This window comes from Hyperolius riggenbachi, chromosome 2, assembly GCF_040937935.1.
Source record: "Hyperolius riggenbachi isolate aHypRig1 chromosome 2, aHypRig1.pri, whole genome shotgun sequence".
NCBI lineage: Eukaryota > Metazoa > Chordata > Amphibia > Anura > Hyperoliidae > Hyperolius > Hyperolius riggenbachi.
The window spans coordinates 230,973,452-230,992,416 of record NC_090647.1 but is presented as its reverse complement, the minus strand read 5'-3'; the positions used below and the strand labels follow the sequence as shown (position 1 = coordinate 230,992,416).

The following is an 18,965-nucleotide window of genomic DNA, read 5'->3' as shown; positions in this document are numbered from 1 at the left end:
ACTGAGAGGTACATGCTCAGCTGTTATACACCAGCATGTAAAAGGTTTACGTCTTTTCTTCCATTACCAAGTTAAGTAAATGCAGGAGCTACTATTCAACTGTAAAAGGCATAACATTATTTAAAAATATGCATGCACTGTTTTAAGCAGCAACTATTAAGTTAAATGGTAGCCAGTGTTTAAAGAGGAACTCCAGTGAAAATAATGTAATAAAAAAAAGTGCTTCATTTTTACCATAATTATGTATAAATGATTTAGGCAGTGTTTGCTCATTGTAAAATCTTTTCTCTCCCAGATTCACATTCTGACATGTATTACATGGTGACATTTTTACTGTGGGCAGGTTATGTACCTGTTTCTAGCTGTTCTGGCCTTGCAGACAGTTGTAAACAGCCATTTCCTGTCTGTGAACATTGTTACATTGTGGCAGTTTGCCCAGAGTACCGTAGGGTACCAGAGCCTCTTGTGGGAGGGGTTTCAGCACAAAATCAGTCATACAGCGCCCCCTGATGGTCTGTTTGTGAAAATCATTATATTTTTCATGTAAAAGGGGGTATCAGCTACTGATTGGGATAAAGTTAAATTCTTGGTCGGAGTTTCTCTTTAATATGTGCAGATGTGGAATGCAGCCCTAACATCCTGTGTTTGCTAGGTGCCGTCAGGCAGATCATTTGACCTTGGTGTGGTGACTATAGCCATGAAGAATACCATAGCTGTGTACGGCAGGGTTACTGCAAAAAAAATAAATAAATAATTTTTTTGCATGCATTTTTCACAGAAAAATTCACATTTGTATGCAACTTTTTTTTTAATGCAACTGGTGAAAATCAATGGGGATTTGCATATGGTGAGCAAGATGTGAATGCAATTTGGTGAACTTTAGCATAAATGCAATTCTCCATTATACTGCTCCAACGATGGATCGGCACTACACTCAAGTAAATGTATCAGCTCTTTTATTGCATGAGAATCACAGCATTAGCAATGACACGGACAATACGGGACATAAAGGCTGAGATCCTGGCACTCCTATACTTACCCTTTTGGTGCTTCTCTTACCTTCCTGGCTGTACAATGCGATTCTCCATTGACTTGCAATGATAATTTTAATAAACCCTGCCAAAGGCTAACTGTATCCAAGAGAAAAATAAAAATAAAAAGGAAAAAGAAACATATTCCCCATGCTGCACCAATGACAATGCTATAAAGTATATTAGGGATGTCAGGTATTGGAAGCTGCTAAGCTGATTTCTTATGCCAAGTAGAAGTCTAGTGATTTCTACTTGTTAAACAAAAAAAAATCTAGTTTATTTTATTAAAATACAACTCCCCTTTTATTAAACACAGGTAGGCTGCTGCGTTACAGATTGTCAACACCTTTAGATGCACATTAGTTGCTCCCCTTTGTGACATAGGACTTGCATTTGAAATCTGTAGTTGCTCTTTAAACCATTAATGTGATTCACACATAGCCACCCATATTGAAGCCATTTTTCCTTTCACAATAGGACATGCAGTCACCAGGAGGTGACCTCTTTATAAGCTCTTTAATAAACATTATTCTCTTAGTTTCCTTACATTCTCTGTGTATAAAATGTTACTTAGATTCCACTGGCAGCAGATCACACAAATGACAGGCATAATAAAGTGCAAAAGAAAATGAATAAACCACCAAAAAGTGATGATCTGCAATTACAGAAGTCACGCTGAGTTCAGCTCCGCTGTAATCTGCCACATAACTATTCATCTCCAGCTGGTGAAAGTTATGGAGGGGGTATACGGAAAGATGGCACTATGCAGGATTTTTGGCCACCACACTTCAAAACACAATGCTTTATTCCTCCATCTACTGATGACATCCTGTTTTACACTAAATAAGAACATACTATATAAACTCACTCTTCATAAACACCTTCCAAGACCCAGTTCAGGCAAAGATTTTTTTCTAATAGATTATACTAGCTATGCGTGACATGTTTTGTAAAAAAACAGTTTTTTTTCCTAATAGAAACTAAAATTGGCAAAGGGGCGTATCATTTTTAATCCCAAAATGCATACAATTTACATAAAATCTGCATGCAATCTGGATGTATCATCAGCATCTCATTGACCTTCTCTACTGTGACCAATAGCCCATCATGATTTCAGGCTGTCAGTGCCGGTCACTGCATTAGGTACCAGCAAACATCATAAGCTTCAGGTGCTGCAGATTCTGGGCTCTTGCACACTACATGCAATTCCGATTTTTTATAGGATCCAATTTTTGATACCGATTAAAAAAAAAAAAAAAAAAAAAAAAGTACTGCATGCTGCTATGTTTTTTTAAGTTGAAGCTGCAGCTCGCAAGAATGGAGTGTAACATTGGGTAGTTACTGTAACTGTAGTGTCACCCACAGGAAGAAGCAGCCGGCACCATCCATGTATTTATAGCTTTAAAGAGACCCCGAGGCGGAATTTTTAAATCTTAATAGGACACAGAGGCATGTTGTGTGCACAATGACATGCCTCTGTGTCCTTCTATTCTATTGCTGCTGCTAGTCCCCCTGGGCTCTGCTGTCCCCCTGATAAATAGCGCCAGGCTTCCGACAAATCTTAGCTCAAGCGGTCTCCGTTTCTTGGCTGTTTAACCAGTTCCAGACTGACGCAGCTGGAATCTATGTCCTGCATGTGGCTGCGCGGATCTGACAGGACGTAGATTTCAACACTCGTCGCCACGCGGTTCCGCTCCTCCCTCCCCGCTGCAGGTCATTCGCCCTGCCATCTATATGATGGCAGAGCTGTGCAAGCTGGTCTGGAGACTATTTCATTGGCTCCTGACCCTGTCATCACTGTAAGCCAATCCCATTGGTTTACATTGACAGCGTCAGGAGCCAGTGAAAGTGACCTGCTTGCACAGCTCTGCCATCATAGTGATGGCAGAGAGAGGGACCTGCGGCGGGAATAGAACGGCGTTACCGGTGGGGGATGATTGCAGCGATTTGTCGGTAAGCGACACCCTTAAGAGGGCAGAGACTGCTGGTACGGAAGTAGTTAAAGGTGCGTACAAACCTTTGAGGATGTCACCCATTTGGGAGCAGGACCTGATCCCCTTGGGCAACATCGCTAGCCTGGGCTGCACACACGCGTGTCAACTGTGTTGCTGACGAGTGTTGTCATGCGGGGGAGGAGATGGAGGGACAACGAGCGGCTCGTGCGTGACGTCACCCAGCGGGTGGTGGAGCGGCGTGAACAATAGGATGGGCTTCACTGGGGTTGAGTAGATCCATCGGGCAGATCGCTCACGGGTTGGGGTCTGCTGCTGCCCTACACACGCCTTATTATCGTCTGAGGTGGTCGTTATCGCCCGCCTCAGGCGTGTGTAGGGGTGTAAGTCAGGCGTGTGTAGGGGTCTTTAGCTCTTCAGAAAACAGGACCAAGTTTGACCAAGTTGGTCAAATAGCTCAGAGAAGCTCCTTTGCATAGATTCCTTCCTGTACTGGAAAACAATGAGACTCTTTTCTTTGCTACTAATGTTCTATTCATTATCTGTACTACACATTCAATTCATTATGTCATAAGTTTATTTTTGCTTCAGATTTGCTTTAAAGAAAAGACAATAGACTTTGGTAACTATTACTATTTTGTATTTTGATTTTTAGTTTAGTACTATTTCTTATACATATTGCACACTGTTAAAGGAAGCATGGTCATAGCCTTAAACGATTATGTTAAAAGCATTCTAAGAGTTATAATATTCATGGAAAACAGGGCAACAATGCTGCCACCTTGTGTTAAGCTTAGTACACATGAGCCAATATTCACCTCCGACCGACAAACAACCTTATCAAATAAGAACTGCAATGCATAGTACTAGAGCACACTTAGAATCAGCAATAATACTTGTGCTTTTCCAACTTGATGTGTTAAAATGTACAAATGCCTAAAAAAGTATCTTAAACATGAATCCATGAGATGTAAGGCCATGGATACTACTCGTATGAAAGGCCATGCTTTTTCAAGATGCACAATTGTGTTTCCAGGTGTTGGCGGAAGCTATAGGCGGTAGAAGAGGAGCTGACAGACACACATTTATTGAGCAGAGAAGCTTATTGGATTAGAACCCTGGTTGAGAAAGCCTGCTATAGCTGGTAGAAGGGGAGCTGACAGACACACATTTATTGAGCAGAGAAGCTTATTGGATTAGAACCCTGGACACTTTGCAACTAAGGGTCTAAAACGTCATTATGATCTAATCCACTTTTTGCATATTTATTACACATCTTTTTGTTAGAATTGTGGCTATAATCTGGATATCTGAAACACAGTCTTATGCTGGATTGTCATTTGACATACTGTGTGTATTTTTGTATTCACAGAATTTCAGCTGAGCTGTCACTGCACTGCCTACTAACACTCTGGAGCACATATAGAAACATACAGAAAAGTTAACTGGCTTCCCCCTAAATTGGCCCTAGACTATGACACATACACTACACAATACATACATAGATATGGTAGGTATTAGATTGTGAGCCCCTCTGAGGGACAGTTAGTGACAAGGCAATATACAGTACTTTGTACACCGCTGTGGAAGATGTCAGTGCTATATATAAATACTAAATACAATTATAAATAACATAGTCCTATGGCTTCTGCCGCTGTGATGCACAGAAACAGCCTGATATGGTAGCGCCCTCCCACAGTTTGCTATTGGCTGACCGGGGACAAAATCCCAGTCTCCGCCTTTATGTGCTGCTCTTCTTCCACAGTTCCCCATTAAGTCCGCATGAATCAAGGGTGGTATTTTTACTGCTCCTGTATCATGGATTGGCCTTACATCTTTGTTTTCTCCTCCTCAATGGGAGCTAGTAGAAGTTCCCCAAGCCTCCTTAGCAGTAACTCCAAGTCGGGCACGGGCCAGAAAATTGCAGTTCAGAGCGGTAAACCCGAGCTGGATCCATGATAGGTGAGTAATGTGTAGGGCTGCCGCAGATCTATCTAGCGGTATCGATTTTTAGGGTCTAAAAGCTTGTGAAAAAATTGCACCACTTTCAGAACCTAAAATCATAGCGCTAGGGAGGCTAGCATCCTGTCTGCTGAGCTAGGAGTGTGGCTGTCAGCTTGGGCAAGATAGGGTAAGGAAGACCCATGTATCGTTTGACTCATATGTACAAGTTGACAGGTGGCCATCTTCGGCTAATTATCACTTGTGGATAATATGTGAAATAAATGGTAAACATTTGTGAAGTGGCCAGAGCTTGACAAAGGTGCATTGCTCCAAAACATGGAATGGACATTTATTTATTTGATGAATAAGAGCATAAGTGCAACTTCATTTTTCGATGTATGTAACGCTACAAGCATACCAATGTACAGTAAATGCACATGCTGCCAGAACTGAAGTAATCTCCTTCTAAAAGTGCTGGCCTCACCACTGCAACTCTGGCCTAATATTTGTGCAGTCCTATAACCGCAACCTGGTGGGGCAAATGTTTGGTCTCACCCTCATCTGTATATAGTATATGAGGTCTACTTATCAATCTATATAATGTCATTCAAGCTGATTCAACCTCCTACCTAATGTTATATGAGGTTATCAAAGAATGAAAGTCATTAAACAGGCTGGAGCTTGTTTCAGTAACCTTCAGCCTCTTTCTACACAATGTATAATGTTTAGCTTAAAGAGAACCCGAGGTGTGTTTAAAGAATGTTATCTGCATACAGAGGCTGGATCTGCCTATACAGCCCAGCCTCTGTTGCTATCCCAAACCCCACTAAGGTCCCTCTGCACTCTGCAATCCCTCATAAATCACAGCCATGCTGTGAGGCTGTGTTTACATCTGTAGTGTCAGTCTCAGCTGCTCCCCCGCCTCCTGCAGAGCTCCAGTCCCTGCCCCCGTCCCTTCCCTCCAATCAGCAGGGAGGGAAGGGATGCAGGCGGGGACTGGAGTTCTGCAGGAGGCGGGGAGAGCAGCAGACTGACACTATAGAGATAAACACAGCCAGCTCTGACAAGCTGTTTGTCAGCAGCGTGGCTGTGATTTATGAGGGATTGCAGAGTGCAGGGGGACCTTAGGGGGGTTTGGGATAGCAACAGAGGCTGGGCTGTATAGGCAGATCCAGCCTCTGTATGCAGATAATATTCTTCAAACCCACCTCGGGTTCTCTTTAATACTAAAACTGACTGAATGTCATTTTAATAGATACCCTGGATGTCAACCATTGATAATGTACATAAGTTGCCAAGATTTTTTAGAGACTTCTTGTCAGATTGTGGTGTGTGAGGCCAGCATTATATTTTATGTATTTTTGTAGAACAACTATATGTTCACGTTCAAGGTGGCCATACACTGATAGATGGCCAACAGATTCAATGATCAGGGAGATTCCTGTCGGATCAAATCTGACAGGGATCGTCCTGATGTGTGCTACACACTAGGAACAGATTTTTTATAGATTTCAGAATGAAATCTATTAAAGTGAACTGAAATATTTTGTTTTACAATGAACCTCCCCTATAAGGGAGGTTTGTAACATACAGTATGCCGTTGGGAGGCTGAGGGTTGGGGGAGCACCATAGCTTACCACAGCCCATCCCTGTAAAAGTTGCTATCACCGGCCATACGTCAAAGAATCCACCTGTGAGCTCTCTCCCGGCTGCAATGCATGCTGTCGGGAGATATACTCATACCTACATACTACAGGAGCGAGCTCGCAGATGGATTCTTTAAAGTGTGGCAGGTGATGGTGAGTAAGCATTGATGCTCCCCCAACAGAATGCTGTTACAAACCTCTCTTTTTAGGAGGTTCATTGCAAAAGAAAAAAAAAAAAAAAAAATCAAGCGTGTTCAGTACCCTTTAAAAAAAAAAAATCGATTGAACTGCATCATTACACTGTTCAATCCAGTGCAACACTATGGGCCATCGCTCTGCCACCGCTCTCGACCTGCCACTGATTGGCCTAGAATTCCTGTGTAGGCCCATCTAACTGAGCAACTTAGGGCTTAGTTACTTAAAGAGAAACTCCAACCTAGAATTGAACTTTATCCCAATCAGTAGCTGATACCCCCTTTTACATGAGAAATATAATGATTTTCACAAACAGACCATCAGGGGGCGCTGTATGACTGATTTTGTGCTGAAACCCCCCCACAAGAAGCTCTGAGTCCCGCAGTACCCTGGGCAAACTGCCACAATGTAACAATGTTCACAGACAGGAATTAGCTGTTTACAGCTGTCTCTAACAGCCAAAACAGCTAGGAGCAGCTACATAACCTGCCCACAGTAAAAATGTCACCATGTAATACATGTCAGAATGTGAATCGGGGAGAGGAAAGATTTTACAATGAGCAAACACTGACTAAATCATTTATACATAATTATGGTAAAAAATGAAGCACTTTTTTTACTACATTATTTTCACTGGAGTTCCTCTTTAATGTCTTCCAGTAAGCACCTTCCTGCATTATCCTTACAAGCAATATTTGTGCTGGCATCTGTTTACATGAGACATGCAGAGAAGCTGGGCAGTAGAGCAAGCGGTGGGCACTGGTCAGTGTGGATAGATGCACAGCGCTGGAGTCCAACTGGAAGGTGAAAGCAGCACTGTTTTTGCTGCAGCTTACTCTGCATTTTAGATCAGACTGGGGTTGCAAAAGAGGGGGACGCATGCTGGGATAATGGGGGGGGGGGGGGGCTGCTCCTTCAAACTTCTCTCGCTGCACCAGGATACTACGTCATCACAATGGCGGGTTGTTTCTATGTCAGGCATTCATAAATTGTAGACTCCCTGTATTTCAAATAAATACATTATTCAAATGAAAACTTTAGAACAGACGACTTACTGTATATAGTTTAATATGGAGAAAAACCCAAGAACACACAGCGGCTTGCAGTAAAATGCCGTCAAACTTTATTGTATATTTGTAGGTTTAAAACATTAATGTGTATATGTAAATGGTACTTACTGGTCTCCATTGAAAATTGAAGCAAGATATCAAGAACACTGGAAATAAGTCCTCTGTTTGTGACATGTAAAAGATGTACAACAGTTGGCACAGCTTGATACTCCAACAGCAAGGAACTTCCTTCATCACTTTTCAGATCCATACAGAGAGAATCCAGTGCTTGAGCTAGGTAGTCCACTGGAAATAAAAGATGTCTTGTTAGCTAGAATTACGGACCCTAACCTATGCAGAATGGTCTCTGGAGCATCCCGGGGGATGGGGGATAGAGAATATATATATATATATACAAAACAAGTATTTAGAATATTCACCACACTCCAGTGCACACTCTGTGGGGGAATGGAGACACCAGAATAGCAGCATTTTAAGGGCGATATCACCATGCCAGAAACAGCACAATAGTGGTATTATTATAGTGGCGAGTGCTTCATAATCACAAAACTATAGGGGGGGGGGGGCACTGTAGTGCAGCAAGCACCACAATGTCACCACTCACTATACTGCAATGGCAGCACTATGGGGGACTACAAAGCATAGCTTGCAGATAAAAGCATGACTGCTTTGGCTGCCTGGCCTTCATCTTGACTTTGACATGCTTGCCTTAAGGCTGCTTTCACAGTGGGAAGTTACAGGCGCACGTTAGAGCAGCCTGTAACGCAGCCCAACTCACAGTAATGAAAAGTCAATGGGCTGTTCACAGTGCCCAAGTTGCGTTACAGTGTAACGCTGGACGTTCAAAGAAAGTGCAGCATGCTGTGCGTTATAGGTGGTTTTAGCTGCGTTAGACTGTTTGCACATGCTAAGTAAGGGGTAAGTCCGCTATTGTTCCTAGCCACATGGCTAATTAATACTCACTGCACTGTAGTGTTGTCCAGATCATGAACAATTTGGATCTTTGATACGGATCTTTTTTGTGAGTCGAATCATCCGGATCATCACAATGAAGGATTCGGTTCACAGTGGATGTCTGGAAGAACTGGAACTGCAGCTTCTGTGCACAAGCACCATCTTCCTGCTGCATCTCTTCCTTCCCCATTAGCACCCTCAATGTGCCTTCATTCTCCTGCACCTCTCACTCTGCTGCCCACCTGCTTCCTGCTTCCCCAGTAAAATGATTCAAAGATTCGGTTCAAAGATCCGGATCTTTTCAATGATCTGATTCGAATCATCCGAATTATTATCATTGAAAAGATCTGGACTTCCCAGGATAGCACCAAGAGCCTCATAACGCGACTCAATCTGACATCCAACTTCAACACCACCATGCGTTGCATTAGGGGCACGTTATGCGACCTTAACCACTTCTCTACCACGGGGTTTTTCACCTAAAAACCACAGCAATTTTCACATTTAAAGGAGGCAAGGGTTAATGGGCTTAATGGGGGTATAATTTATTTAAAAAAAACCTCACTGATGCTGATCAGTCACTAATGCTGTGTTAGTTATCCGAGATCCTCTCAGGAGTGATCTCAGTAACTGTAACAGCATAGTGACTGATTCAGTGTTTACACACATTCTGCATGAATAAGCACTGTCATTGGCTTTGTGAACACATGTTCACATCAGCCAATCACAGACCAGCGGGTGCCCGACGCGTATGCACGTCCGCGCACGCGATCGCGCACAGCAGGAAAATAAACAGGAGTTGCCTATCTACGCCCCTGTGACTCAGGTGAATTTTAAAGGGGCGTAGATAAGCGTGGCAGAGGTTGTTAAGTGGTTAATGTCCCCTAAAACGCAACGTCTTGGTGCGAAAGAGGCCTAAAACTACATTCTGCTGCAAAGGAAACTTGATAATCTATTGAGTAGTCACTTAAGACACCCAACAGAACAGGTGGGACTTTTAACTAAAGCTTGCCATCATAAATTGTGATTGTTTTATTACATTTTCTTTCAACTGCACTGAAAAATAAGTTGTTTAATTGGAACAGGTTTGACCTATTGCTGGTTTCTGATCATGTGATCACCTCATTTGGTAATGTGGGGATTATTAATAAATACACTACAATTACATTGTCTCTGCAGAGAAACATGGTCCCTTTTTGTATCCTACTTCTTAAAGCAAAACTGAAAAAAGTTTGATACTCGCCTATGAAGACAAAAGGCTCTGGATCTCAGAGCCTTCCTGGTCCTATCTCCGTGTCTTGGTCTCCATGTCTTGGTCACCACTGTCTCCATGTGAAAGTCCACGCCTTCAGAAAACTTACGTTTCCCAATTGTTTCTGAAGACGGGCATATGTACTGTGCATGCACTTGTGCACTACGGGGACGCAAGTACTTCCAAAGCTTTCATAAAGACTTCCAAAGGCATACTTGACCAGATGGCTGAATAACTTTCATGGGGGGAGGGGGAACAGCAGTGCATGGCACAGCGATGGGACCATGAAGGCTCTATGGCATCCAAAGCCTTCCCTCTCCATAGAAGGAGTTTTGAACCTTCCTTTACAGGTTCACTTCAATATTGCTTTAACATCAAGACAACATTACATTAAGTAATTTCTTTTTATTTTGGGGGCAGCGCCATGACACTTACCTTGTGTCACAGTCTTAAGAACAACCAGTGTTGAAATGAATCTAAGAGGAAAGTTTTTGCTTTGAAAGAAAGCTACAGACTTTGGCTTGCTTTCTAGTGAACTTTCTTCATTTTGATGATATGCAACTCCTTTATAGGTTTCCTCTCCAAGGCGCCGTAAAGTTGAGGTAAGAGTCGACTGTGCCCAGAAAAAAAAACCAGTGAAGAGTTTATTAAGCAATCACTTAATACATCTCAATAACATAATAAGTGCAAGAGAACATTTGGTACCAAAAATAAATTAAAAAAAAAAAAAAAGGTGTTGCCTCATATCAAGCCAGGACCCGTGTTTGCTCTTGTGCGGCCCGAGAAAATGTATTAAAGCAATTCAGCTAAAAATCTACGGTAATTGCTTACCTGAGTTCCAGAGTCAAGCTGCCTTAAAATCCAATATGTAAACCTCATGAATGATAAATGTATCTTAGGGCTGACAAATGGCATCCATTCAAACTGTTCCACAATAACAGGGAGGATCTGTACAAAAGGAAGAGACACTGCCTTGATTTAAACTGAAGTGATACATCTACTACAAAACTCAGTGTAAAATACCTTCACTGTACTGAACAAGTACTACCACCATTCTCATGAAGCGTTCAATAAAGGGCAAGCTAAAAACAGAAGTGTTCCCAATACTAAACAGTGAGTTTTCCTAACACCAAACAGGGCCCTGCCACACCAAAGCAGGTAAAGAGGGTGACCTGCTAAAAAAAAGGTACCACCATAGGTGGCAAGGTTAAAAACAGTAATTAGCTGCTAGGTAATTTGGGCGCCCAGAGGTGCCTGACAAAATAGCGGGCATTAGGCGCCATTTACCATTTATAGCCACGTATAACCAATATTTACCATTTCTATGCACCATTAACCGGTTAAAGCCGCTAAGAGTGGCTATTAACATTGCCGCCTATATCGGCAAAAATATTGGGTTCTAGGGTTAAGGTGGGGGCTTAAGAATAGGCACTATCAGGGGATTTCTTAGGGTTAGGTATCTGTAAAGGAAGGGTTCTGTGTGAGAGTAAAGTTAGGTCATAGTAAAGATTATCAATATTTTACTATCGGAATTAAAGGACAACTGTAGTGAGAGGAATATGGGGGCTGCCATATTTATTTCCTTTTAAGTTGCAGAAGTGTTTGAATCACACCAGAAACGAGCATACAGCTAATCTTGTCAGATCTGACAATAATGTCAGAAACCTCTGATTTGCTGCATGCTTGTTCAGGGTCTGAGGCTAAAAGTATTGGCGGCAGAGGATCAGCAGGACAGCCAGGCGACTGGTATTGCTTAAAGGATACCTGAGGGGACATGTGACATGATGAGATAGACATGTATATGTACAGTGCCAAGCACACAAATAACTATGCTGTGTTCCTTTTTTTCTTTCTCTGCCTGAACGAGTTAAATATCAGGTATGCAAGTGGCTGACTCAGTCCTGACTCAGACAGGAAGTGACTACAGTGTGACCCTCACTGATAAGAAATTTCAACTATAAAACACTTTCCTAGCAGAGAATGGCTTCTAAGAGCAGGAAATAGATAAAAAGGGTCAATAGTGCATAGTTTTTAACTCTGGCATACTTCAATGAAAAGTAGATTTAAACATAAAACAGAACTGTGGAACATCTTAAAAAGTAATTTTTAAGGTGGCCATTAACCATCCAATCCTTTTTATCCAATCTTACCAAATCTATGTAGTAGAAGAGTAAACTGAGTGAATATATGGAATAGATACTATAGGCAGTCCCTTATATTACATAAAAATGGTAAGATTGGATGAAAAAGATTGGCTTGTTAGTGGCCACCCTTAGGAGACGGAAGATAGACACAATCATTTATTTCATTCGTTTATTTTCGCCTCAGGTGTCCTTTAAAAGGTAATACATATGGCAGCCTCCATATCCCTCTTGCTTCAGTTGTCATTTAAGTAGCAAAATATTGGTAATTTTACAGAAATTCTACTAGCAGCCAGCTCCACTGCCCAATTTACTGGGTGCCTTTGTTTATATGTGCAGCTTTCCACTTCAGGCCTATGCGGGGTATGCACCAACACACCCCTTCATCCATATGTGGGGTATGCACCAACACACCCCTTCAGGCATATGTGGGGTATGCACCAACACACCACTTCAGGCATATGTGGGGTATGCACCAACACACCCCTTCATGCATATGTGGGGTATGCACCAACACACCCCTTCATGCATATGTGGGGTATGCACCAACACACCACTTCAGGCATATGCGGTGTATGCACCAACACACCCCTTCAGGCATATGTGGGGTATGCACCAACACACTCCTTCAGGCATATGTGCGGTATGCACCAACACACCCCTTCAGGCATATGTGCGGTATGCACCAACACACCACTTCAGGCATATGCGGGGTATGCACCAACACAGCACTTCAGGCATATGCGGTGTATGCACCAACACACCCTTTCAGGCATATGTGGGGTATGCACCAACACACTCCTTCAGGCATATGTGCGGTATGCACCAACACACCCCTTCAGGCATATGTGCGGTATGCACCAACACACCCCTTCAGGCATATGCGGGGTATGCACCAACACAGCACTTCATGCATATGTGGGGTATGCACCAACACAGCACTTCATGCATATGTGGGGTATGCACCAACACACCACTTCAGGCATATGCGGTGTATGCACCAACACACCCCTTCAGGCATATGTGGGGTATGCACCAACACACTCCTTCAGGCATATGTGCGGTATGCACCAACACACCCCTTCAGGCATATGTGCGGTATGCACCAACACACCACTTCAGGCATATGCGGGGTATGCACCAACACACCACTTCAGGCATATGTGGAGTATGCACCAACACACCACTTCAGGCATATGCGGGGTATGCACCAACACACCACTTCAGGCATATGCGGGGTATGCACCAACACACCACTTCAGGCATATGTGGGGTATGCACCAACACACCACTTCAGGCATATGTGGGGTTATGCACCAACACACCACTTCAGGAATATGCGGGGTATGCACCAACACACTACTTCAGGCATATGTGGGGTATGCACCAACACACCACTTCAGGCATATGTGGGGTATGCACCAACACACCACTTCAGGAATATGTGGGGTATGCACCAACACACCACTTCAGGCATATGCGGGGTTATGCACCAACACAGCACTTCAGGCATATGCGGGGTTATGCACCAACACAGCACTTCAGGCATATGCGGGGTATGTAGAAAATATGCAACTTGCATATTTTAATAGGTTTAACACCTCACACGAGTTTTTGATACGCCAATTAATTTATGAACCAAGAATGGGGAATTTTGAAGGACAAAACTAGATCATCTAAATTTTGTTTAGTCATCTGTTTTGAATCCAAATTCGGCAGCACAAAAATGTCTGCTGCAAATGTTGCTAGCCTCTAATTCATACTAATACTTTTCTTCTATGCTAAGAATTTAGGTGTAAAAAGGTAAAGGATGATAAAAAAATGGCACACATCTCGGAGTGAAGTGGCAGCATTAGTTTATACTGAACGTCTTGTTGAAACTTGCAGCTCTCAACTTTCAAGAGCTGCCTTAAAAACATACCTTGGCACACTTTTCCTGCACATTGTTATTGGGCAGTTTATCCATACAGAATGGTTTGTTGTGACTCTCATTTTCCTCCAGCACAGGCATCCAGTCCATAAGAAAGGCTAAGAGCTTATATACTTGAGAATTGGTAGGAACCTGCAGGACAGCCAAGATTTTATTGTTATTATCTGTATACTTTACACACCAATAAGCACATATATACATGCGATTGTTACTTTACACACAAGTGACAGTGAAGCAGTGTTTCCCCCCAAAAAATCTTTCCATCTTTATTTGGTTATTGTAATACATCTTTGCCACCCTACAGTTTGCATTAGTGATATACTTCATACTTTAGGAAAATTGCTAGTATCAGCTATGTACAGCCAAAATCCACTTATGGGGCTCAGCCACTCTATAAGCGGTTTTCTGAGCGCTTGTGATTGATTAGTGCTTTCTGAGCGATTTATAGCCCATAGTGGTTACTATGGTTACATTTAAAGAGGTCTACTGTTAGGCTGGGTTCTGAATGAGCATTTGCCGCACATCTAATGAAAGTCAATAGAAGAAAAAAAAATAAATTAAAAAAATAAATAAATAAATAAAAAAAAAAAAAAAAAATCACACTTCTGCTAAAAATCTATGTTTATCTCATAATGTCGCTTCAGGTATGCTTTAAAGAAATAAACTCTTTAACCAGCTGCAGACCTCCTAACGCAGATTGGTGCGAGTCCGCAGCGCTCTTGTTCCTCCACGATGCATATTTGTGTCATCTCGCGAAGAACAAGATTTGACAGGCGCTCACGCTCGCACAAGCTCCCATAAGTGTGTGCAGCGGACCACAGTGATCAGCCTGCCAGCCAATGATTGGCGCTGGCAGGCTGTTTATTTAAATATTTATATAGCACTAACATCTTCTGCAGCGCTGTACAGAGTATATTGTATTGTAATTGACTGTCCCTCAGAGGGGCTCACAATCTAATCCCTTCTATAGCTCCATGTCCATACATTTATTGTGCAGTGTATGTATCTTAGTCTAGAGTCAATTTGGGGGAAGGGGGACATTTTTTTTTTTTTTTGTATACAAAATTTCAGTCTTTTTTAAAAAAAAAAATTATAATAAAAACTAAAAAATAGCAGCAGCAATCAAATACCACCAAAATAAAGCTCTATTTGTGAGAAAAACAAGGAGGTACTATTCATTTGGGTGCTAAATTGTATGACCGAGCAATAAACTGTAAAGTTGTGAAGTCCTGAATTGTAAAAAAGAAAAACAGCATGGTCACTGGGGGGATAAACCTCTGGGGCTCAAGTAGACATAACGCAAACAAAAAACTGAATTATTTAATAGGAGATTGCTTGTTGGAAGGACAGAGTTTTCAAGTTGAAAAAGAGCACTTGTGAGCTAGTCAGTGGCCTCAATTCACTAAGATCATGCTGGAGATAATAAGGCAAGTAAGAGAGTTATCTTATCTCTTCATTCCTTAAGTTACCTCCTCTGTAGTTAATTTACCTCCTCTGTAGTTATTTTCACATGCAGTTAATTAACAGCCTGTCTTTAACTCTGGAGTTATTTTAAGGATTGGAGAGTTAACTTAGACAGAAGAGTTAACTTTAGGTTTGCCTGAGGTAAAATGTTTCCTGAATACTACATGCCTTATCACCATGGTAACAACTCTAGAAGAGTTATTAAAGACAGGAGATAATCTTAGTGAATTGAGGCCAGTGTGTGTTATCAGCATCTGCTTTTAATCCTTCCATCCAACCTATACACAATGGCCTCAATTCACTAAGCTTATCTCCTGTCTTTAATAACTCTTCTAGAGTTGTTACCATGGTGATAAGGCATGTAGTATTCAGGAAACATTTTACCTCAGGCAAGCCTAAAGTTAACTATTCTGTCTTTAAGTTAACTCTCCAATCCTTAAAATAACTCCAGAGTTAAAGACAGGCTGTTAATTAACTGCATGTGAAAATAACTAGAGAGGAGGTAAATTAACTACAGAGGAGGTAAATTAACTACAGAGGTGGTAACGTAAGGAATGAAGAGATAAGATAACTCTCTCACTGTGTGGAGGTAAGTTTTCTCTTGCCTTATTATCTCCAGCATGATCTTAGTGAATTGAGGCCAAATTGTCTGGAATAGCAAGACCAGCTGAAGCTATTTGAATTTTAGATTCACTGCTGCCCATGTGTAGCTTTTTGGGATGAATCTACAGGCTACTACCGATTTAGCCAAAAGATAACCACCTTTCTGATCGAAATCTGATCAAAGATGGATCAACTACTGCCACACATTGCAAATAGATTTTTAATAGATTTCTGCATGTTCCATCCTGTGTCGTTCGGCAGAGAGGAGGCATAGTGGAGATAAATGCAGGTGTGTCACAGTGAAGAGGCATTGGGAAGATGAAGGTGGAAAGACACAGACAGAAGTGAGCACGCTGGAATGGGGACATTGCTATGCTGCAAGTACTTTGCAGGGGCACAGAGGGAGCACTATTAATGGGCCAGTCACCAGCTATCAGGCCATTTCCTACCACTCCCCCCCTCGCATCAAGCAAGATCTTGCACCCTGGCAATCAATCACTTTGAATTATTTGGGACAGAAATCGCTTGAAATTACGATTGGGTGGCCATGTGGGGGCATCGATCAATGGCACATTCAATCACAGTGAAAATCGATTTATGTATGGAAACCTTTACCCCATCAGACTGTCGGTGGTCACTGATTGTCATCTTTGCATATCCATTTTATCTTGCTATACAGCAGGGGTGCCCAACCTTTTTCAGCCAGGGGCCCGCTATCCTGACCAAACATTTCTCTGGGGCCCGGGGGTAGTGGCGGCAGCTACCCCCCTACCTTCTTCCCCGATTTGGAGTGTAGTATATAGGTAAGTAGGTATCTAGGTATAGTTGCCCCTAGTATAGGTAGCTAATACAGTTGCCCCTGTATAAGGACTATAGTTGCCCCAGTATAGTTAGGTAGTATAGTTACCCCAGTATAGCTAGTACAGTTAGCCCAGTATAGCTAGCATAGTTACCTCAGTATAGCTAGCATAGTTAGGTCACGGAGGGAGAGGGGGAAAGGCCAGACCTGCCGCGGCCCAGCGGAAAACTGCCCACGGACCAGCAGTGGGCCGCGGCCCGGTGGTTGGGGACCCCTGCTTATACAGCACAGACAAGTTAGCCCATTATAGCAAGTACAGTTACCCCAGTATAGCTAGTACACTCAGCCCATTATAGTAAGTACAGTTACCCCAGTATAGCTAGTACAGTCAGCCCAGTATAGCTAGTATAGTTACCCCAGTATAGCAAATACAGTTACCTCAGTATAGCTAGTACAGTTAGCCCAGTATAGCTAGTACAGTTACCCCAGTATAGCTAGTACACTCAGCCCATTATAGTAAGTACAGTTACCCCAGTATAGCTAGTACAGTCAGCCCAGTATAGCTAGTATAGTTACCCCAGTATAGCAAATACAGTTACCTCAGTATAGCTAGTACAGTTAGCCCAGTATAGCTAGTACAGTTACCCCAGTATAGCTAGTACAGTTACCCCAGTATTGGAAGTACAGTTAGCCCAGCATAGCTAGTATAGTTACCCCAGTATTGCTAGCATAATTATCCCAGTATAGCTAGCATAGTTACCCCAGTATAGCTAGCATAGTTACCCCAGTATAGCTACCCCTTTATTGCTAGTATAGCTACCCCAAGGTAGCTAGGGTAGTTGTCCCCTTCCCCCGCGGCCACCGCTCCTGTTACCTCATGAGCTGGCGGCCGCTTCTTTTCTTATATTCCCCCGTAGCCCCTCTCCTCTTTGCAGCATCTTCAATTACAGCATCGCGTCCCACAGTTGCTGTCCTGTAGCGGCGATATGCATCGCTGTTACCATGGGAACGGCTGCCCTCCTTCCTTTCCTTCCTTACAGCAGCCGTGGGATGCAATGCTGCAAAGAGGAGAGGGGCTACGAGGTAATATAAGAAAGGAAGCGGCCGCCAGCTCATAAGGTAACAGGAGTGGCGGGCCCGAGGGGGGAAAGGCCAGACCCGCCGTGGCCCAGCTGAAAACTGCCCAAGGACCAGCAGTGGGCCCGGTGGTTGGGGACCCCTGCTATACAGCACAGACAAGAATGTAAACAGGAAATCTCCTGCTGTTGCTGTGGTTAAATCTCTAAATAATATTATTAATAATAATAATGTTAATATTTGTATAGCACTTTTCTCCTGTCTAACTAAAAGCGCTTGAGGGTTGCAGCCGCTAAGGGCGCGTTCAATAGGCCACCCTGCAGTGTTAGGGAGTCTTGCCCAAATACTCCTTACTGAATAGGTAATTAACTCAGGCCAGGCTTTTTTCACATAATTGTGCAGCAGACAAACTCTTGTACAGTACATTTATCTTGCTCATATAAATAAATATTTTATTTATTGCTGTGATGCAAGTACAATATCACTTAAATAAGGATAAAGAGAAAAACAAACAAACAAACAAACAAACAAAAACAAAACATACTCCAGCCAACCCATTATTCACTGTGACCATCGAGACAATTAATAGCATTGCGGACTGTACAGGCCTGTTGCAAAGCTTACCTTAGGTTTTTCTGGTGCAGGAGACCTTTCTGGTTTCTGGTATTTCGGTTGATGTGTAACCTGAGAAATGTCTCTGCACTTTTGTGCTGTAAGAAAGGCTTGCTTTCTCTGGAAATATATATAGTCTGAATTAGCAAAAGCTTTTAAGGGAGGCAAGAGTAATTTTCAGCAGTTATATAGCTTACTTGCAGATTCTCTAATCGAGCTTGTACTTTCTTTGCCTGAATTTCCAATTTCTTGTTTTGTTCACTCACTTCATTCAGCTGCAGAGAAAGCAGAACAT

The 18,965-nt window shown here is 42.5% G+C and overlaps 1 protein-coding gene across 6 annotated transcripts in view; it reads right to left on the bottom strand.

Annotated features, from left to right (window-relative positions):
- Window positions 1-18,965, bottom strand: part of CCDC138 (coiled-coil domain containing 138) — a 75,932-nt gene that overhangs the window by 39,413 nt on the left and 17,554 nt on the right. For 5 of the 6 annotated variants that reach the window (XM_068268295.1, XM_068268297.1, XM_068268296.1 and 2 more), the window contains exons 7-12: window positions 18,868-18,945; window positions 18,683-18,790; window positions 14,107-14,247; window positions 10,876-10,992; window positions 10,480-10,657; window positions 7,947-8,123 (exon numbers count right to left, since the gene is read on the bottom strand). In XM_068268295.1, coding sequence (XP_068124396.1) covers window positions 7,947-8,123; window positions 10,480-10,657; window positions 10,876-10,992; window positions 14,107-14,247; window positions 18,683-18,790; window positions 18,868-18,945 — 799 coding nt within the window. Of the gene's footprint in view, window positions 1-7,392; window positions 7,769-7,946; window positions 8,124-10,479; window positions 10,658-10,875; window positions 10,993-14,106; window positions 14,248-18,682; window positions 18,791-18,867; window positions 18,946-18,965 lie in introns of those variants that run through there. The other variant, XM_068268298.1, reaches the window with a different exon arrangement.